General features: G+C 42.0%; 2 protein-coding genes across 2 annotated transcripts in view; one reads left to right on the top strand and one right to left on the bottom strand.

The window, feature by feature from the left end:
• The window catches only part of LOC133640585 (oocyte zinc finger protein XlCOF6-like), a 404,169-nt gene that overhangs the window by 92,822 nt on the left and 288,829 nt on the right, over positions 1-22,518 (top strand). The gene's annotated exons all lie outside the window — the stretch shown is intronic.
• On the bottom strand, positions 1,248-19,857 carry LOC133640675 (zinc finger protein 391-like). The gene is made up of 3 exons (XM_062034231.1): positions 19,446-19,857; positions 9,675-9,854; positions 1,248-2,653 (listed from the first exon to the last, which is right to left on the bottom strand). Exons 1-3 carry the CDS (start codon positions 19,528-19,530, stop codon positions 1,500-1,502), a joined length of 1,419 nt encoding a protein of 472 aa, XP_061890215.1. The 5' UTR covers positions 19,531-19,857; the 3' UTR covers positions 1,248-1,499.

Raw genomic sequence — 22,518 nt, 5'->3', positions numbered from 1 at the left:
TTTAATGAACAATGGAGACTGCAAAGAAGAAAGCTGTAGGTGGGATCGGTGTATTAGCGGCTGGCTGCAGCAACACAACCAGGAGGACTTTGACTTGGATAGCAGACGCGCTATCCGACGCTAGCCACCGACCGCATCGATGATCGGGTGAAGTCCTTCGTCGCGCCGTCGATCGCTGGAACGCAGGTGAGCACGGGTGTTGATGAGCAGATGAGGGCTGGCGTAGGTGGAGAGCTAATGTTTTTAGCATAGCTCTGTCGAGGTCCCGTAGCTAAGTTAGCTTCAATGGCGTCGTTAGCAACAGCATTGCTAGGCTTCGCCAGGCGGTACAGCATTAACCGTGTGGTTACAGGTCCAGTGTTTAATAGTATTGTTGATCTTCTGTCTATCCTTCCAGTCAGGGGCTTATTTCTTCTGTTTATATATGCAGTTAAGCACGATGCTATCACGTTAGCTCCGTAGCTAAAGTGCTTCGCCGATGTATTGTCGTGGAGATAAAAGTTACTGTGAATGTCCATTTCGCGTTCTCGACTCTCATTTTCAAGAGGATATAGTATCCGAGGTGGTTTAAAATACAAATCCGTGATACACAATAGAAAAAGGAGAAAGTGTGGAATCCAATGAGCCAGCTTCTACCTAAGTTATGGTCAGAGCGAAAAAAGATACGTCCTGCACTGCACTCTAATCCTTCACCCTCACTTTCCTCATCCACAAATCTTTCATCCTCGCTCAAATTAATGGGGTAATCGTCGCTTTCTCGGTCCGAATCGCTCTCGCTGCTGGTGTAAACAATAAGGAAATGTGAGGAGCCCTTCAACCTGTGACGTCCCGCTATTTCCGGCACAGGCAAGGCTTTTTTATCAGCGACCAAAAGTTGCGAACTTTATCGTCGATGTTCTCTACTAAATCCTTTCAGCAAAAATATGGCAATATCTTGAAATGATCAAGTATGACACATAGAATGGATCTGCTATCCCCGTTTAAATAAGAAAATTTCATTTCAGTAGGCCTTTAAACTCCAGTGCGACTTATATATGTTTTTTTCCTTCTTTATTATGCATTTTCGGCCAGTGCGATTTATACTCCGGAGCGACTTATACTCTGAAAAATACGGTATATATATATATATAAATATAAATATATATATATTTTTTTTAAAGTATATATATATATATATATATATATATATATATATATATATATATATATATATATATATATATACACACTTTCAAAATGTGTCTACACATTCTATAAAAGGCACAGATACCAGTGTTTCCATATACAGGATTGGTACCTAACAGAATTACACCTAGGATTGGTTATCTGTATAATAAGATCATTCTTGGACCCCTGCAGTCTACATATACATTTAAACATCAGTTTAAATGGGCTTTCCGAGCAGGATTCTGAGACAGTCATTATATGTTACATGTGCTGATGTTGTTAGAAAGTCAAAGTTAACAAAGTTTTGACAGTTTATTTCAAATCCTGCAACTTCATTTGCTGCTGCTGTTCTCACCAGCACACTTGTGTTTCTTACACTGCTTCTCATAAGAAAATTTTTCACCACACACACTGCAACTAAACACTTTCTCTCCAGTGTGTGTTCTCATGTGGACTGTTAATTTATATTTATGTGTAAAAACTTTACCACATTCTGAGCAGGAAACTGTTCTCTCTCCAGTGTGTCGTTGTTTGTGTTCATCCAAATATCGTTTCTGGGCGAAATGTCTACCACATACTGAACAGGAAAAAGGTTTTTCTCCAGTGTGTGTTGTCATGTGTGCTTTTAAATTTTGTTTTCCTACAAAGGTATTACCACAGATTGAACAGGTATCGAGTTTTTCTCTTGTGTGTATTCTCATGTGTACTTTCAAAGAGCTACGTTGTACAAAACCTTTACCACATTCTGAGCAGGAAAAAGGTTTTTCTCCAGTGTGTATTCTCATGTGATCTTTCAACACGTCGTTTCGTTGAAAACTTTTACCACATTTTGAACAGGAAAAAGGTTTTTCTCCAGTGTGTATTCTCATGTGTTCTTTGACATGGTGCCTTTGAGTATGTTTTTTACCACAGATTGAACATGAAAAAGGTTTTTCTCCAGTGTGTGTTCTCACGTGTCTTACCAGAAGACTCTGGTATTTAAAAATGTTGTCACAGTGAGAACATGTGAAGTGTGTGTTGTCAGTGTGACATGTCTTATCATCTTTAGAGTCTTCATCATCAGTGTCAGGAGAGTGTGACGTTGTGTCCTCACTATCTGATAGTGGAGCTAAGAGCTTGTCTGCTTGTGATCCTCCACAGTGGTCTCCATCAGCTTCTGTTGTCATGTGTTGAGTTGAGCTGCTGCTTGGAGGCTCCGCCTCTCTCTTCTCCTCACTTTCACCTTTGACCTCATCACCTTCACTCTTCACAGGGACACCAGTCACTGGCATCTTGGTGACATCAACCTCCTCCAGTCCTTTAAGATCATCGCTGTGTTCCTCTTTTTCCTTGTTATTGTGGTGGTGCTGTGACTCCTCCTCTTCATCTTTGATGTGGGGCGGCTTTGGGTCCTCCTCTTTCTTAATATAGGGGCGCTGTGGCTCCTCCTGCTCTGTCCTGGAGGTCCACTCCTGCTGCTCAGGGAGAATATGTTCTTCACAGACATCTGCAGGACACAAGAAGACAAACACATGCTTTAGAAAAGTCCAGCTTTGCTCAGTCACATGAGATATTGTCCTGCACCGGTGTATGTTCTGATGATGTCCAAGAGGGTCTCATCAGTCACCATGTTGACATTCAAGATGTTATAATCACACTGTACATACGTGAATTACATAAGCAATATAACAAGTCATAAAATTTAAAATAAACACAGCAGTAAAACCTTGCATACAAACAAGACAAGACAGAAAAAAAATATTTTGAAAAATTCAGTTTTTATCAAGTATCAAGTGGCCTTGTGGTTAGAGTCTCCGCCCTGAGACTGGATGGTCGTGAGTTCAAACCCCGGCCCAGTCATACCAAGGACTATAAAAATAGGACCCATTGCCTCCCTCCACTCAGCATCAAGGGTTGGAATTGGTGGTTAAATCACCAAATGATTCCCGAGCGCGGCCACCGCTGCTGCTCACTGCTCCCCTCACCTCCCAGGGGGTGAACATGGGGATAGGTCAAAAGCAGAGGATTCTTTCACCACACCATAACCAGTGTTGGGACTAACGCGTTACTTTGTAACGAGTTACTGTAACGCCGTTAGTTTCGGCGGTAACTAGTAATCTAACACGTTATTTTTTATATTCAGTAACTCAGTTACCGTTACTACATGATGCGTTACTGCGCTATTTTACGTTACTTTTAATGTAGTATAAAGTGTGTTTTATCGGAGCGCTGATTCTTCTTGTGTCACAAACCGGAGAAGAGAGACCTGCGCTCTGTGTGTGTGAGTGTGAGTGTGGGGAGGTGGAGGAGGAGACGGGGGATGGGGGGGCGTGTCTGATCATGGCGGAGCCAGAAGTCGAGTTTGTTAACATGGAGATACTTTCACTACTTTTCTTTTGTCGAGCACAAAGAAAATAACATTTTAGTTAAATGTAAATTGTGCTTTGGATCAAAGATCCCATCTACTGCCCAAAACAGCAATTCAAATCTGCTGAAACAAGCTACATAAGCAACATGCTTCGACTTAGCTAGTAAAGAGAGACAGAGACTCCAATGCTACTTCACCTCCACCACTTAAGGATTAACTCTGCCTCTGTTCATCATTCAGGACTGAAGGTACACACTCTGTCAATCAAAGTTCCCTCTAATTGTTCATGTGTGAGCAAACGCAAAAACTCCCTGAGCATTCAGTGGAGCCCATGTGAGCAACATCAGACGTGCACACTGTGGCTACACCAGCAGCACACCTGTCCCAAACCTGACTAATCTCCATCCATCCATCCATCCATCCATCCATTTTCTACCGCTTGTCCCTTTCGGGGTCGCTGGAGCCTATCTCAGCTGCATTCAGGCGGAAGGCGGGGTACACCCTGGACAAATCCCCACTTCATCGCAGGGCCAACACAGATAGACAGACAACATTCTCTTATTATTATAATCAAATGACAGCAGTCATTTCCATTTCTAATAAGTGTTTCGGCCCACTTACAATGACAATAACAAAAAATATTGTTTTTCATGAACTGTGTACTTGTATTGTTTGTCTGGGTGGAGGTCCTGCTTTGGAAATAGTTTGTACCCCTTTCAGACATTGCATTTAGTTCCCATTAAAACATTCATATGTTGCACAATGAGATGTAAGCAGGGGATCATGTGTACATTCCTGCAACTTCCTGTTTGTAAAAAATATATTTTTATTAGTATTTATTTAATATACTAACAGCATTTCATGATTAATATTTATAAATTAAGATTCCTAATAAATGACACTAGAATAAGCACACATTTGATTGGTAAATCATAGAGTAACGACCTGGAATGACACTTTATGTGTGGTGTTGGAGTTGTCCGACTTTTTGTGTGGCTGTAAACGCATCACTGGCTAAGTGCCATATGTGCATGTGTTGGCGCAAGTGAGAAATACCGAGCGGGTGCTGTTGATATAACAAAGTTGCTTTTGGTCTGGTTTGTACTGCAGAAAATGACCACTTTTGCTAGATATCATTTTTTTTACTAATTTTTTGGTGATGTGTTTATGGCCGACAATAAAGAGTTTTGCTCAGTAAAGTGATGGATGGAATTCATGTCCTCAAAGCGTCTCGACAGACGTTACAATATTTGAACAATGATGACGAAAACTGTTTTCTCTGTTGTGTCGTGTCGAAAATTGTTATGCGCTTATTTTTCTATTTGATTTTGTGCGTGGCATAGATTTGCCGTTTGCAGAGGACGCTTGAGCAGTGCGCAATTGCACAGGCGCACACCTTAGAGGGAACGTTGCTGTCAATTCTCTTATATACTCCTTCATCCTAGACTTCTAGAGTGTTTGACTATCACATCACTCTAAATGTATAGAATATAAAGTTCACAAACATAAAGAGGGATTCTAGTGGGCCAGGCCAATCTTTCCTTATCTCTAAACTAAAACTGGGGAAATGTGTAGAGTGTTCTGAGCTTAAGACATGATTTTGTGTCAGAATTCTTTGAAGAAAAAATGCCTGGTTAGGCTTTGTGTATGAAGTGTGTGCCTTTGTTGCTTTACAGCTATGTTGTTATTATGCTGTTTGTTACTTATGTATGTAGTGTTGCAGCTATTTCAAATAGTTTTGTCAATTTGTTCTGGCCAGAAACAAATTGGCCTTTGTAACATATCTTTGTCTTTGTGTGTAGCAGAGTTCAGTGATGCAAATGCATGTCAAGTTGATCAACACATTGTATTATTCTCCAGTGCAATAACAGGACTGAAATGAAGGCTAAAGGGCATTAATGGGAGCTTTAAAAAAAAATAAGAAAAAAATAAGTAACTAAATAGTTACTTTTCAAAGTAACGCATTACTTTTTGGTGTAAGTAACTGAGTTATTAACTGAGTTACTTTTGAAATGAAGTAACTAGTAACTATGACTAGTTACTGGTTTTCAGTAACTAACCCAACACTGACCATAACATAGCCCATAACAGATGTCCATAAGAAACACCATGTTCAAACATAAGGGTGTCCATATGTGCACTTGGCACCAGGACACCCTAGGCCGTGGTTCCATGATCGACTTTGTAGTTGTGTCATCGGATTTGCGGCCTCATGTTTTGGACACTCAGGTGAAGAGAGGGGCGGAGCTTTCTACCGATCACCACCTGGTGGTGAGTTGGCTGCGATGGTGTAGGAGGATGCCGGACTGACCAGGCAGTCCCAAACGCATTGTGAGGGTCTGCAGAGAACGTCTAGCAGAGACTCCTGTCAGAGAGAGGTTCAATTCCCACATCCGGAAGAACTTTGAACATGGCACGAGTGAGGTGCTGGATATTGAGTCAGAGTGGACCATGTTCCGCACCTCTATTGTCGAGGCGGCTGATTGGAGCTGTGGCCGCAAGGTAGTTGGTGCCTGTCATGGCACCTTCTGGATTGGCAGACCGGGGTGGTGGTTCCTCTCTTTAAGAAGGGGAACCGGAGGGTGTGTTCCAACTATCGTGGGATCACACTCTTCAGCCTTCCCGGTAAAGTCTATTCAGGTGTACTGGAGAGGAGGCTACGCCTGATAGTCGAACCTCGGATTCAGGAGGAATAGTGCGGTTTTCGTCCTGGTCGTGGAACTGTGGACCAGCTCTACACTCTCGGCAGGGTCCTTGAGGGTGCATGGGAGTTTTCCCAACCAGTCTACATGTGCTTTGTGGACTTGGAGAAGGCATTTGACTGTGTCCCTCGGGAAGTCCTGTGGGGGTGCTCAGAGAGTATGGGGTATCGGACTGTCTGATTGTGGCGGTCCGCTCCCAGTATGATCAGTGTCAGAGCTTGGTCCGCATTGCCGGCAGTAAGTCGGACCCGTTTCCAGTGAGGGTTGGACTCCGCCAAGGCTGCCCTTTGTCACCGATTCTGTTCATAACTTTTATGGACAGAATTTCTAGGCGCAGTCAAGGCACTGAGGGGATCTGGTTTGGTGGCTGCAGGATTAGGTCTCTGCTTTTTGCAGATGATGTGGTCCTGATGGCTTCATCTGGCCAGGATCTTCAGCTCTCACTGGATCAGTTCGCAGCCGAGTGTGAAGCGACTGGAATGAGAATCATGCCCCAAGTGGAGGAGTTCAAGTACCTCAGAGTCTTGTTCACGAGTGTGGGAAGAGTGGATCGTGAGATCGACAGGCGGATGGGTGCAGCGTCTTCAGTAATGCGGACGCTGTATCGATTTGTTGTGGTGAAGAAAGAGCTGAGCCGGAAGGCAAAGCTCTCAATTTACCGGTCGATCTACGTTCCCATCCTCACCTATGGTCATGAGCTTTATGTTATGACCGAAAGGACAAGATCGCGGGTACAAGCGGCCGAAATTAGTTTCCTCTGCCGGGTGGCGGGGCTCTCCCTTAGAGATAGGGTGAGAAGCTCTGCCATCCGGAAGGAGCTCAAAGTAAAGCCGCTGCTCCTCCACATCGAGAGGAGCCAGATGAGGTAGTTTGGGCATCTAGTCAGGATGCCACCCGAACGCCTCCCAAGTTCACACACACTAGGTGTGGTGAAATGTGTCCTCTGCATTTGACCCATCCCCTTTTTCACCCCCTGGTAGGTGAGGGGAGCAGTGAGCAGCAGCGGTGCCGCGCCCGGGAATCATTTTGGTGATTTAACCCCCAATTCCAACCCTTGATGCTGAGTGCCAAGCAGGGAGGTAATGGGTCCCATTTTTATAGTCTTTGATATGACTCGGCCGGGGTTTGAACTCACAACCTACCGATCTCAGGGCGGACTCTAACCACGTTACTTACAAAATGAACATCTTTTAAACTGTCGACAGATACTCTGGCCTGGATTATGTCATATCTATCTGGTCAGACCCAATGTGTCCGTATTGATAACACAACATCCAGTCTCACTGCTACTGATATTGGCCTGCCACAAGGCTCTAATATCGGCCCTCTTCTTTTCTCCATGTATATAAACGACCTGCCATCTGTATGTGAGGATGTAAATATCCAGATGTATGCAGATGACACGGTTATTTATACTTGGGGAAAGGACGCTGAAACGGTTGCCAGAAAACTTACAGCAGCCATGGAGAAGGTGGCAAGATGGCTACATGACTCTTGTCTTACATTAAACATTAAGAAAACTGCAACAATGTATTTTGTAAACAAATACAAAATGTCATCCTTTCCAAATATAACGGTTAATAAGGAAATAATACAAAATGTTGGTGAATATCGTTACCTGGGTGTCATTTTGGAGCCAACACTAAAAAACATATCAAACAGATGTGCCAGAGTCTTAAATACAACATAAAAACGTTCAAATGTATCAGGAATTCATTAACACTGGAGGCAGCTCAAACTTATTTTAATGCAATGATTGTGTCTCGTTTTTATTATTGTATAACATGTTGGTCGCAGGCAAGCAAAATGACAGAGGCCATTGGAAACTTTGCACAAACAATCCCTCAAAATCCTTGACCGAAAACCACAACACCACCATCATTGTTTAGTTCTCCAAAAATATAGATCGTTAAATTTAGCTAACATTCAAAGATTAGCATCAATACGAATGGCCCATCGAATCTTAAATAACACTGCACCAGCGCCACTTAAGCACTTTGTCCAGTTTACATCTGCTGTGACAACTAGAAACACACGAGCCTCCACCAGGGGGCAGTGTAGCGTACCCAGATGTAAAACCTCTTTTGCACAATCAGCCTTTTTATATAAAGCCATAAAGGAATGGAACGACCTCACAACAAACTTGAAAAGTCTAACAGATTACTCTTCATTCACAATTGAAGTTAAAAAGTGGCTTTGGAGCAATCAAAGCTGCTCACACGGTCACTAAGATGGACATTATGTTTGACACATCAACCTAATGTGTATTATATTCATCCATGAGAGCATTTTTATTGTAAATTGTGAGGTGTGTGTGTTAAAATCATGGTTGTTTTTACAAATGATGACAGATGTGAACAAAAGCATGTATTGTCTTTGTGTGATGATGTAAATGAGGTGTGGTTGTAGTGTATATTAAGTATGTGTCCATGAAAGGGCATTTTATGACTTTTTTCTTAATACCTGTGTATGATTTTATTGTCATAATTTTATTGCATGATTTTTGTATCCCTTTAATTTAGGTAGCCAGGGACTGCAGATGGAAATTAGCTATTTAGCTATAATCTGGTACAGAACATATCTGTCTTTGAGCTTAATGTTTCTGTACATTGTCCCTTCAAATAAAGACTGAACTAAACTAGGCCACTGAGTAGGCCTAGTGAACTCCTTTAGTTCCTGTTTGTGCACCTCCTGAGTTTGTTACCATGGCTACTTATTATTTGCACCTGCCTCTTGTGTTCGGGACGCTCACCTGTTGCTCATCAAGAGACATTATTTAAGCCTATCTTGCCAGTCAGTCGGTCTGGCTTCTTTGTTTGCGTCACGCTACGATTACGTAAGTTTTGCTTGTCTTTAGTCTGTGCTAAGCAGTAGCCTTAGCTTCAAGTGCGATCGGCACCTTGTTCCGTCGGTTTGTTTTCTGTTTTGTACCTCAATGAGTGTTTTTTAAGATTAAATGATGTTCCTACCTGCAAGTCCTGTCCGGAGTTGTCCGTTTGCATCCCGGGAAAAGAAACCGCGCAGTAAGCCACAACCAAACCGTGACAATCAATACTAAAAAAAAAAAGGAAAACTTTGGATTTAAGAACGAGAGACTTTATATGAAGTTTAGCACTTTTTAAAATAACATGTTAAATGTCAAAAAGTCTATTTGTCTGTCTGTGGCGTCATTAAAACAAAAATGGCAGATACCTACGGTGGTTGAGAAAGGTCAAAAAGGCAAACACCACAACACAATAGTGTAATATTTGTGATATGTGTGTGTGTGTGTGTGTGTGTGTCTTTAGGGGTTGGTGCTGTTGTGTGTGACATGTGCGGTGTCTCTGTTGAGTGTTTGGCTGAGTTGTGGCGAACAGCAGCTCTTGTCCATACAGTATCTCCACTTTTAGTCATAACTGTGGTACCTGGATGAACATGTGTTACAAACATTGTATTAGATATGTGGATGTTGTGCTTACTTGGACTGTGATGAAGCTGTGAGGACTCAGGTGGTTTGTCTTCATGCTCTTCAGTCTTCACAGAGACAACCGTCAGTGGAAACTTGGTGGGATCAGCCTCCTCCTGCCCTAGAAGACACTCTTCCTCCTGATTGATCAACACTTCCTCCTCTTCCTCTTTAATGTGGGGGGGCTGCTGGTCTGTTGGGTAAATAAGTAGATAAGATTAAGCGGCAATAAAAGTAGTTCTTAACTAACACAGTAAACACAATGGGTGTTTTCCTTTGTGTTGTGTCAACAGTGTGTAACTAAACATCCAATAAAAACATGAGAAAGAGTTTATATTGTCATAAGCCATTTTAAAGGCCTACTGAAAGCCACTACTATCGACCACGCAGTCTGATAGTTTATATATCAATGATGAAATTTTAACATTGCAACACATGCCAATACGGCCGGGTTAACTTATAAAGTGCAATTTTAAATTTCCCGCGACACTTCCGGTTGAAAACGTCTATGTATGATGACGTATGCGCGTGACGTCAATCGTTGAAACGGAAGTATTCGGACCCCATTGAATCCAATACAAAACGCTGTTTTCATTCCAAAATTCCACAGTATTCTGGACATCTGTGTTGGTGAATATTTTGCAATTTGTTTAATGAAAAATGAAGACTGCAAAGAAGAAAGTTGTAGGTGGGATCGGTGTATTAGCGGCGGACTACAGCAACACAACCAGGAGGACTTTGAGATGGATAGCAGACGCGCTAGCCGCTGACCTCACCTTGACTTCTCCGGGCCGCCGACCGCATCTATGATCGTCGCTCCGTCGATCGCTGGAACGCAGGTGAGCACGGGTGTTGATGAGTAGATGAGGGCTGGCTGGCGTAGGTGGATAGCTAATGTTTTTAACATAGTTCTAGTTCCCGTAGCTAAGTTAGCTTCAATGGTGTCGTTAGCAACAGCATTGTTAAAGGCCTACTGAAAGCCACTACTACCGACCACGCAGTCTCATAGTTTATATATCAATGATGAAATCTTAACATTGAAACACATGCCAATACGGCCGGGTTAACTTATAAAGTGCAATTTTAAATTTCCCGGGAAACTTCCGCTTGAAAACCTTTTTGGATGATGACGTATGCGTGTGACGTCACGACGGCAACGGAAGTATTCGGAGCCCGTTGAATCCAATACAAAACAGCTCTGTTTTCATCTCATAATTCCACAGTATTCTGGACATCTGTGTTGGTGAATCTTTTGCAAATTGTTTAATGAACAATGGAGACTGCAAAGAAGTCTGATAGACTACAGCAACACAAACAGGAGGACTTTGTCGGATAGCAGACGCGCTAGCCGGCGACCTCACCTTGACTTCCTACGTCTCCGGGCCGCCGACCGCACCGTCGATCGCTGGATTGCAGGTGAGCACGGGTGTTGATGAGCACATGAGAGCTGGCTGGCGTAGGGGGAGCGCTAATGTTTTTATCATAGCTCTGACGAGGTCCCGTAGCTAAGTTAGCGTCATTAGCAACAGCATTGCTAGGCTTCGACAGGCGGCACAGCATTAACCTTGTAGTTACATGTCCAGTGTTTGGTTCGGTGTCTCCTGATAGTAGTATTGTTGATCTTCTGTCTATCCTTCCAGTCAGGGATTTATTTATTTTGTTTCTATCTGCATTTGAGCACGATGCTATCACGTTAGCTCAGTAGCTAAAGTGTTTCACCGATGTATTGTCGTGGAGATAAAATTCACTGTGAATGTCCATTTCGCGTTCTCGACTCTCATTTTCAAGAGGATATAGTATCCGAGGTGGTTTAAAATACAAATCTTTGATCCACAATAGAAAAAGGAGAGAGTGTGGAATCCAATGAGCCAGCTTGTACCTAAGTTACGGTCAGAGCGAAAAAAGATACGTCCTGCACTGCCTCTCTAGTCATTCACTCTAACGTTCCTCATCTACGAATCTTTCATCCTCGCTCAAATTAATGGGGTAATCGTCGCTTTCTCGCTCTGAATCTCTCTCGCTCCATTGTAAACAACGGGGAATTGTGAGGAGTCTTACCTCCTGTGACGTCACGCTACTTCCGGTACAGGCAGGGCTTTTTTTTATCAGCGAGCAAAAGTTGCGAACTTTATCGTCGATTTTCTCTATTAAATCCTTTCAGCAAAAATATGGCAATATCGCGAAATGATCAAGTATGACACATAGAATGGATCTGCTATTGCCGTTTAAATAAAAAAAAATCATTTCAGTAGGCCTTTAAGGACAAGCCAGCATTGATCAAAACATTCCTAAAAACAAATTAGAACTTTATAAACCATTGGTGTAAAGTGAGTAACCATTTTTTTCTGTATACTTGTCAACCTACTACACGCCTTACCTCTAACTTTGACCTTGAAATGGTATAGTCCTAACCATTAGTTAAATAGCATGGAAAAAAAATGAGCTCAAAAATGCTTAACTTTTTTTTGTAATAAAATCAGACAGGTTTCTCCTCTTTAAGAAGTTTTGTTGGCTGGGCCAAAAGGAACTCTTACCAAAACATGTTTTACTATGTGGTGTTTTTGTGGAGTATCTCCATCAACAATTCCTCTTTAGAGCACAACTCCCACATTCACTTGGAGACCATCTACGACACGCTGAAGGAAAGTCAGTCACCTTTATGTTCTTTTCATAAATCAACTGTTGACTACTTTGTTTATTGAAAGATGATTGACAATACATGTTTACTTTCACTTATTGATGCATGTAGGTAGGGCTGGGCGATATATCGATATACGCGATATATCGCGGGTTTGTCTCTGTGCGATATAGAAAATGACTATCGTGATATTCAAGTATACGTTCTCATGCAGTTGCTTTTAGCTGCTGGCATTACACTACAGGCTCTCCTTGCTCTTTCCTGTGTCTCCTTCTCACAGACAGACAAGCGCACCTTCTTACACACGTCACATACTGTCACGTCATACGTCACATACATATACGCCCTCGCGCAGCAAAGAGGTAGCAGCATGGCTAACGTTAGCTGTGATGCTAGCGCAGCCGTGCGAGTGGTAATACGAGAGAAAGAAGGTGCGAATCTGGTAACAAATGAAGGAAGAATTAATTCCCCCCAAAAACAGCAGGGGGTCCATCGTCTGGCGGTGGTTTGGCTTCAAGTGGGAATATGTCGAACAGACAACCGTAATTTGTCAAGTGTGGGGAAAAAGCATTGCTACAAAAAGTAGCATTACTGCTAATATGTAGCACCATTTGAAAAGTCACCTGCTAAAAAATGAAGAGTGCTTACTCCGCAGTCAACATCTCCGTTCGGTGCCACACGTCCACACCACCAAAATGCAGAGGTAAACATTTCCAGATCAACACCGTATGAAAAAAAATAGAGATTTTTTTAGTTGTGATTTCCTTCTCAGCATGAAAGTTTTAAAGTAGCATATATTAAAGGCCTACTGAAATTACTTTTTTTTATTTAAACGGGGATAGCAGATCTATTCTATGTGTCATACTTGATCATTTCGCGATATTGCCATATTTTTGCTGAAAGGATTTAGTATAGAACAACGACGATAAAGATCGCAACTTTTGGTATCTTGATTAAAAAAAGGCTTGCCCCTACCGGAAGTAGCGTGACGTAGTCAGTTGAACATATACGCAAAGTTCCCTATTGTTTACAATGATGGCCGCATGAAGTGAGAGAGATTCGGACCGAGAAAGCAACAATTTCCCCATTAATTTGAGCGAGGATGAAAGATTTGTGGATGAGTAAAGTGCAAGTGAAGGACTAGTGGGGAGTTGAAGCTATTCAGATAGGGAAGATGCTGTGAGAGCCGGGGGTGACCTGATATTCAGCTGGGAATGACTACAACAGTAAATAAACACAAGACATATATATACTCTATTAGCCACAACACAACCAGGCTTATATTTAATATGCCACAAATTAATCCTGCATAAAAACACCTGCGTGTTTGTTATGCTAGCTCCTCTGCTAGCTCCTAGCTCCATAGAACACGCCAATACAATTCAAACACCTGATCAACACACACAATCACTCAGCCCAAAAGACCGTTCACCTAACCCAAGGTTCATAAAGCTTATATATTTTTAAAAAGTTACGTACGTGACGCGCACATACGGTCAAGCTATCAAATGTTTAGCAGCCAAGGCTGCATACTCACGGTACCTGATATTCAGCTGGGAATGACTACAACAGTAAATAAACACAAGACATATATATACTCTATTAGCCACAACACAACCAGGCTTATATTTAATATGCCACAAATTAATCCTGCATAAAAACACCTGCGTGTTTGTTATGCTAGCTCCTAGCTCCTATGCTAGCTCCTAGCTCCATAGAACACGCCAATACAATTCAAACACCTGATCAACACACACAATCACTCAGCCCAAAAGACCGTTCACCTAACCCAAGGTTCATAAAGCTTATATATTTTTTAAAAAGTTACGTACATATGCAAAAAAAAGTTGCGCACATACGGTCAAGCGATCAAATGTTTAGAAGCCAAAGCTGCATACTCACAGTAGCACGTCTGCGTCTTTGTCATCCAAATCAAAGTAATCCTGGTAAGAGTCTGTGTTGTCCCAGTCTCTACAGGCGTCTGTGTATCCAAGTCAAAAGTCCTCCTGGTTAGAGTCTCTGTTATTCGAGTTCTTCCATCTTGACTGCATCTTTCGGGAATGTAAACAAAGAAGCGCCGGCTGTGTACTGTTGTTGCTGACTACGTTCGAAAAATATGTCCATTTCGCACCGACAACTTTCTTCTTTGCTTGCTCAGCTTCTTTCTCCATAATGCAATGAACATGATTGCAACAGATTCACGAACACAGATGTCCAGAATACTGTGGAATTATGAAATGAAAACAGAGCTTTTTCGTATTGGCTTCAATGTGGAAGGCATACCCGTGTTCGCCGGGCTACGTCACGCGCATACGTCATCCTCAGAGGCGTTTCGAACCGGAAGTTTAGCGGCAAATTTAAAATGTCACTTTATAAGTTAACCCGGCCGTATTGGCATGTGTTATAATGTTAAGATTTCATCATTGATATATAAACTATCAGACTGCGTGGTCGGTAGTAGTGGGTTTCAGTAGGCCTTTAAAGTAGCATATATTAATGCAGTATGAAGAAGAATGTTTTAATGTAGACACATAGAATCATCATACTGCTGTGATTATATGCATCAAGTGTTCATTCAAGACTAAGGCAAAATATTGAGATATATATCGTGTATCGCGATATGGCCTTAAAATATTGCGATATTAAAAAAAGGCCATATCGCCCAGCCCTACATACAGGTCAGAATCAGTGTATAAAATCAAGCACTCAGGCATGGAGACTGTTTCTACAAACACGTGTGAAAGAATGGGCCGCGCTCAGTGATTTCCAGCGTGGAACTGTCATAGGATGCTACCTGCGCAACAAATCCAGTCATGAAATTTCCTCGCTCCTAAATATTCCAAAGTCAACTTTATTATAAAAAAATGGACGAGTTTGGGAACAACAGCAAGTCAGCCGCCAAGTGGTAGGCCACGTAAACTGACAGAGAGGGGTCAGCGGATGCTGAAGCGCATAGTGCAAAGACTTCTGCACAGTCAGTTGCTACAGAGCTCCAAACTTCATGTGACCTTCCAATTAGCCCACGTACAGTACGCAGAGAGCGTCATAGAATGTTGTTCCATGGCCGAGCAGCTGCATCTAAGCCATACATCGCCAAGTCCAATGCAAAGCGTGGGATGCAGTGGTGTAAAGCACGTCGCCACTGGACTCTAGAGCAGTGGAGACTTGTTCTCTGGACTGATGAGTCACGCTTTTCCATCTGGCAATCTGATGGACCAGTCTGGGTTTGGAGGTTGCCAGGAGAACGCTACATTTCAGTCTGCATTGTGCCAAGTGTGAAATTTATTGGAGGAGGAATTATGGTGTGGGTTTGTTTTTCAGGATTTGGGCTTGGCCCCTTAGTTCCAGTGAAAGGAACTTTGAATGCTCCAGGATCCCAAAACATTTTGGACAATTCCATGGGATGGCACTTCAAGTTCATATGTGAGTCATACTTGCCAACCGTCCCGATTTTCCTAGGAGACTCACGAATTTCAGTGCCCCTCCCGAAAATCTCCCGGGACAACCATTCTCCCGAATTTCTCCCGATTTCTACCCGGACAACAATATTGGGGGCGTGCCTTAAAGGCACTGCCTTTAGCGTCCTCTACAACCTGTCGTCACGTCCGCTTTTCCTCAATACAAACAGCGTGCCGGCCCAGTCTCATAACATATACGCCTTGTACACACACATGAGTGAATGCAAGGCATACTTGTTCAACAGCCATACAGGTCACACTGAGGGTGGCCGTATAAACAACTTTAAAGGCCTACTGAAAGCCATTACTAGCGACCACGCAGTCTGATAGTTTATATATCAATGATGACATCTTAACATTGCAACACATGCCAATACGGCCGGGTTAACTTATAAAGTGCAATTTTAAACTTCCCGGGAAACTTCCGCTTGAAAACGTCGCGGTATGATGATGTCTGCGCGTGACGTCACGAGGTCAAGGGAAGTGTTTGGACCCAATTCAAATACGTCTGTTTTCTTCGACAAAATTCCACAGTATTCTGGACATCTGTGTTGGTGAATCTTTTGCAATTTGTTTAATGGACAATGGAGACTGCAAATAAGAAAGTTGTAGGTGCGATCGGTGTATTAGCGGCTGGCTGTAGCAACACCAACACCAGGAGGTTGTGTTGTGTTTGAGCTGGATAGCAGACGCACTACGGTGAGTACAGCTTTGGCTTCCAAACATTTGATCGCTTGCCCGTACGTGCGTGTCGATATGTGCATGTCACGTACGTAACTTTGGGGAAATATATGTTTCTTGCTGACTCTGATGGCGGCCGGGGTGTCGTCAAAAGCGTACAACGCCCGCCGCCGCCGCCGTATCTAAGTTAGCTTCTATTTTTTTAGCTTCGCCAAGCTGAAAATTATTAACCGTGTATTTACATGTTCATGGTTTAATAGTATTGTTGATCTTCTGTCTATCCTTCCAGTCAAGGTTTTTTTTAATTTAGTTTCTATCTGCATTTGAGACTGATGCTATCACGTTAGCTCCGTAGCTAACTTAGCTTCTATTTTTTTTAGCTTCGCCAAGCTGAAAATTATTAACCGTGTATTTACATGTTCATGGTGTAATAGTATTGTTGATCTTCTGTGTATCCTTCCAGTCAGGGTTTTTTAAAATTTTGTTTCTATCTGCATTTGAGCCTGCTATCACGTTAGCTCTGTAGCTAACTTAGCTTCTATTTTTTTAGCTTCGCAAAGCTGAAAATTATTAACCGTGTATTTACATGTTCAGTCACTGTGAATGTCCATTTCGCGTGCTCGACTCTCATTTTCAAGAGGATATAGTATCTGAGGTGGTTTAAAATACAAATCTGTGATCCACAATAGAAAAAGGAGAGAGTGTGGAATCCAATGAGCCAGCTTGTACCTAAGTTACGGTCAGAGCGAAAAAAGATACGTCCTGCACTACACTGTAGTCCTTCACTCTAAAGTTCTTCATCCACGAATCTTTCATCTTTTTGCGCAAATTAATGGGGTAATCGTCGCTTTCTCGGTCCGAATGTCTCTCGCTCCATTGTAAACAAAGCGGAATTGTGAGGAATCCTTTGTCTTGTGACGTCACACTACTTCCGGTAGGGACAAGGGTTGTTTTTATCAGATACCAAAAGTTGCGATCTTTATTGTCGTTGTTCTATACTAAATCCTTTCAGCAAAAATATGGCAATATCGCGAAATGATCAAGTATGACACATAGAATGGATCTGCTATTCCCGTTTAAATAAAACATTTTAATTTCAGTAGGCCTTTAAACGCCTACTGAAACCCACTACTACCGACCACGCAGTCTGATAGTTTATATATCAATGATGAAATTTTAACATTGCAACACATGCCAATACGGCCGGGTTAGATTAGTAAAGTGCAATTTTAAATTTCCCGCGAAATATTCTGCTGAAAACGTCTCGGTATGATGACTTTTGCGCGTGACGTCACGGATTGTGCGGACATATTGGGACACCATTGTGGCCAGCTATTGAGTCGTCTGTTTTCATCGCAAAATTCCACAGTATTCTGGACATCTGTGTTGGTGAATCTTTTGCAATTTGTTTAATGAACAATGGAGACAGCAAAGAAGAAAGCTGTAGGTGGGATCGGTGTATTAGCGGCCAGCTGCAGCAACACAACCAGGAGGACTTTGAGTTGGATAGCAGACGCTCTACCGTGAGTACAGCTTTGGCTTCCAAACATTTGATCGCTTGCCCGTACGTGCGTGCTGCTATGTGCATGTCACGTACGTAACTTTGGGGAAATATATGTGCTGTATGAACTTTACGGAGGTGAACGGTACTTTGGGCTGTGGGATTGAGTGTGTTGTGCGGGTGTTTGATTTGTATTGGCGGGTTATAAGGACGGGAGGGGGGAGGTGTTTGTTATGCGCGATTAATTTGTGGCATATTAAATATAAGCCTGGTTGGGTTGTGGCTAATAGAGTATATATATAAGTCTTGTGTTTATTTACTGTTTTAGTCATTCCCAGCTGAATATCAGGTCCCACCCGCCTCTCACAGCATCTTCCCTATCTGAATCGCTTCCACTGCCCTCTAATCCTTCACTCTCACTTTCCTCATCCACGAATCTTTCATCCTCGCTCAAATTAATGGGGTAATCATCACTTTCTCGGTCCGAATCACTCTTGCTGCTGCTGGCCATGATTGTAACCAATGTGCAGATGTGAGGCGCTCCACAACCTGTGACGTCACGCTACTTCCGGTACAGGCAAGGCTTTTTTATCAGTGACCAAAAGTTGCGAACTTTATCGTCGATGTTCTCTACTAAATCCTTTCAGCAAAAATATGGCAATATCGCGAAATGATCAAGTATGACACATAGAATGGACCTGCTATCCCCGTTTAAATGAGAAAAGCGCATTTCAGTAGGCCTTTAACACTGTTCCAAATATGCGCCACACTGTGAACCCACACCAAACAAGAATGACAAACACATTTCGGGAGAACATCCGCACCGTAACACAACATAAACACAACAGAACATATACTCAGAACCCCTTGCAGCACTAACTCTTCCGGGACGCTACAATATACACTCCTGCTACTACCAAACCCCCTCCCAATCTCCCGAATTCGGAGATAAATGATAAATGATAAATGGGTTATACTTGTATAGCGCTTTTCTACCTTCAAGGTACTCAAAGCGCTTTGACAGTATTTCCACATTCATCCATTCACACACACATTCACACACTGATGGCGGGAGCTGCCATGCAAGGCGCTAACCAGCAGCCATCAGGAGCAAGGGTGAAGTGTCTTGCCCAAGGACACAACGGACGTGACTAGGATGGTGGAAGGTGGGGATTGAACCCCTGTAACCAGCAACACTCCGATTGCTGGCACAGCCACTCTACCAACTTCGCCACGCCGTCCCCTCAAGGTTGGCAAGTACGTTTCCAGGAGAACGCTACATTTTGGTCTGCATTGTGCTGAGTGTGAAATTTGGTGGAGGAGGAATTATGGTGTGGGGTTGTTTTTCAGGAGTTGGGCTGGCCCCTTAGTTCCAGTGAAAGGAACTTTGAATGCTCCAGGATACCAAAACATGTTGGACAATTCCGTGGGATGACACTTGAAGTTCATATGTGAGTAAAGGCAGGTGGCCAAATACTTTTGGCAATATAGTGTAAGTAAACAAACCTGTTCTTTGAGACAAAACTTCATAGTCTTCGAAAACAGCGTCCAGTAGTTCCTCCTCGTACTCTGCTATCGTTCTTTCGCACATTTTCACACAATCACAACACTTTACACTCACACTTGATCTCTGCTTAGCGATGTGTTTTGACCACTTCCGCCTCTCTTTGTTAGCAGCTAACACGCTAAGCTAACTAGCAAGCTAAGCTAAGTTAACTAGCAAGCTAAACTCGCGCGGAAAGCGTCAAAGTGCGCTCAGACTAATATATCCGACACAAACAAATATTAACGAAGTTTGCACTATTAAACAGCATATATGTGTACATGTACCTACGGATTAAGACCAAAGTACTAACTATCATAACCACAATAAGTCTTCTCCGTCGAACGCCATCTTGCCGTTTCCTGGTCTTTTCCGTTCACGCGCAATGCTGTCAAATCTCGCGAGAAAAACAGGCAACTTTATTTATCATTGTTGTTGTTACTCTTGGGTTCATACCGCCACCCACTGTACTTTACTATGTGGTGTCGGCCATTGGGCAGAATATGGGAAATCCCGCGACGAGTGTTTTTGTGACTTTTACTTTATAAGTAAATTATAGAGGTATTTTATTTGATAAAGATGTTATTGTTAACGGACCAAAACTCATTAAAAAATGATGACTGACTGACTGGAGAACTCTCTGGGCTTTTGGTGGGTGACCACAATATAACACACTCAAACTTTCCAACTCTAACATTTGACAATTCTTTGCTAAAGTCTTTTTTTCCCTTTTCAGATCAAATTATAACTCGATTCCTATTTTCTCTGGAACAAAATCAAAAATAATTATACAAATTGCCTAAAACTTCCATTTGTCCAAAGGCAAACAAAGTTCATTTGAAAAACAGGAATGTACTCTTTAAACATGTTTTTAAGACTTGTTGCGATTGAAGACGACACTTTCTGTGATGGGGACATAGAATCAACCATACATTTATTTGATGAATGCATATAAAGTCAAGTTCTGTGGGATGATGTACGTTATTGGCATTTCCCTAACATTCGCAAAACGTGCCCATGTTTTCTGAAATGTATATTTTGGGGATTATAAGAAAGTGAAAACAATATGAGAATGTTTTAAACACAATAATTGTCACTGGTAGTTTTTTATTTATTCACAAATGAAGATTCTCAAAAACAAATCCATCAATCATAACCTTCCAGAAAGAATTCTGCCATCTTCTTTCAGCTACTGTATATATTTTTCAGATGTGAACCAGTAAATATGAACTAAAAGGGATTTATGTGTACTCAAAAGCAAAGGTATGAACACATGTAAAACAAATATGTACACTACCGTTCAAAAGTTTGGGGTCACATTGAAATGTCCTTATTTTTGAAGGAAAAGCACTGTACTTTTCAATGAAGATAACTTTAAACTAGTCTTAACTTTAAAGAAATACACTTTATACATTGCTAATGTGGTAAATGACTATTCTAGCTGCAAATGTCTGGTTTTTGGTGCAATATCTACATAGGTGTATAGAGGCCCATTTCCAGCAACTATCACTCCAGTGTTCTAATGGTAAATGATAAATAAATGATAAATGGGTTATACTTGTATAGCGCTTTTCTACCTTCAATGTACTCAAAGCGCTTTGACAGTATTTCCACATTCACCCATTCACACACACATTCACACACTGATGGCGGGAGCTGCCATGCAAGGCGCTAACCAGCAGCCACCAGGAGCAAGGGTGAAGTGTCTTGCCCAAGGACACAACGGACGTGACCAGGATGGTAGAAGGTGGGGATTGAACCCCATTAACCAGCAACCCTCCGATTGCTGGCACGGCAACTCTACCAACTTCGCCACGCCAATGTGTTTGCTCATTGGCTCAGAAGGTTAATTGATGATTAGAAAACCCTTGTGCAATCATGTTCACACATCTGAAAACAATTTAGCTCGTTACAGAAGCTACAAAACTGACCTTCCTTTGAGCAGATTGAGTTTCTGGAGCATCACATTTGTGGGGTCAATTAAACGCTCAAAATGGCCAGAAAAAGAGAACTTTCATCTGAAACTCGACAGTCTATTCTTGTTCTTAGAAATGAAGGATATTCCACAAAATTGTTTGGGTGACCCTAAACTTTTGAACGGTAGTGTATATCATATAAAGGAGTTCATCTATGGAATCATTTACGATTAGAAATAAAAAAAATATGTAACAATTCATTATCTTAAAAAAAACTACATAAAAACACTATTATGAATGAGTATAAAGATGAATTAGGAATATTAATACACACAAAGAATGTTTTATTGTATATGTTTTGTACAGTTTACTTTCACCTTTTCAGTCAAATCAATGCGTTCATTTTTAAATAAAAGTATAATGTTGTATATTACTGCATATACTTGACTGTAAAAAGCACTAATCTAAAATATTGTAGTAGAATTTCTGACCTTTGAACTATATTTCATGTCTGTCAATAATGTACGCTCATTTAATTTATCTTCTATTCTGTGCCATTGAATGGACCGGCTGTGGGACAAAAGTGAATATTAAGTCGTGCCAACCTGTCTACAGAATGTTTTGATTGTCTAAGTATGATTAAGGGATTCAAGGATGTTGCAAAACAAACATGTCGAAGACCAAGACCGTGACGCACGAGAAAAAACAGAGTGACGCACGAAGAGACAGATAAAAATGGCAGGAGACCAGGACACCAGAGAGATTGCTTTTTGTGTGTCCTCCGGAGGACGGCCGTTTGTTTGCAGGGACAAAACAATCCAACTTATGCACTTTTGACTATGAGAAAATAAACTTGTTGTACTAAATTCCCTTTTGTTGCTGTTTAAGCTCTGGACAATCCACCACACAAATTGGCGTCACAAACAGGATGGTCCAGAAACTACACGTCGACAGCCGCTCTCGCTCTCTCTATCAGGCAGACAGTTGTTGCACGCGCGCATCACAAGGTAAGCAGTTTTGCTTAAAGTGTAAACATTCTCTGCCTGGAGAGAACGGGATCGATAAGACTAATTGCTGAACCTGTTTTTGATAAAAGATAGGTTTAGTCAGGTTCTCCAAA

This window comes from Entelurus aequoreus, linkage group LG23 (assembly GCF_033978785.1).
Source record: "Entelurus aequoreus isolate RoL-2023_Sb linkage group LG23, RoL_Eaeq_v1.1, whole genome shotgun sequence".
In the NCBI taxonomy this organism is placed as follows: Eukaryota; Metazoa; Chordata; class Actinopteri; order Syngnathiformes; family Syngnathidae; genus Entelurus; species Entelurus aequoreus.
This window is presented reverse-complemented; position numbering and strand designations above follow the sequence as displayed.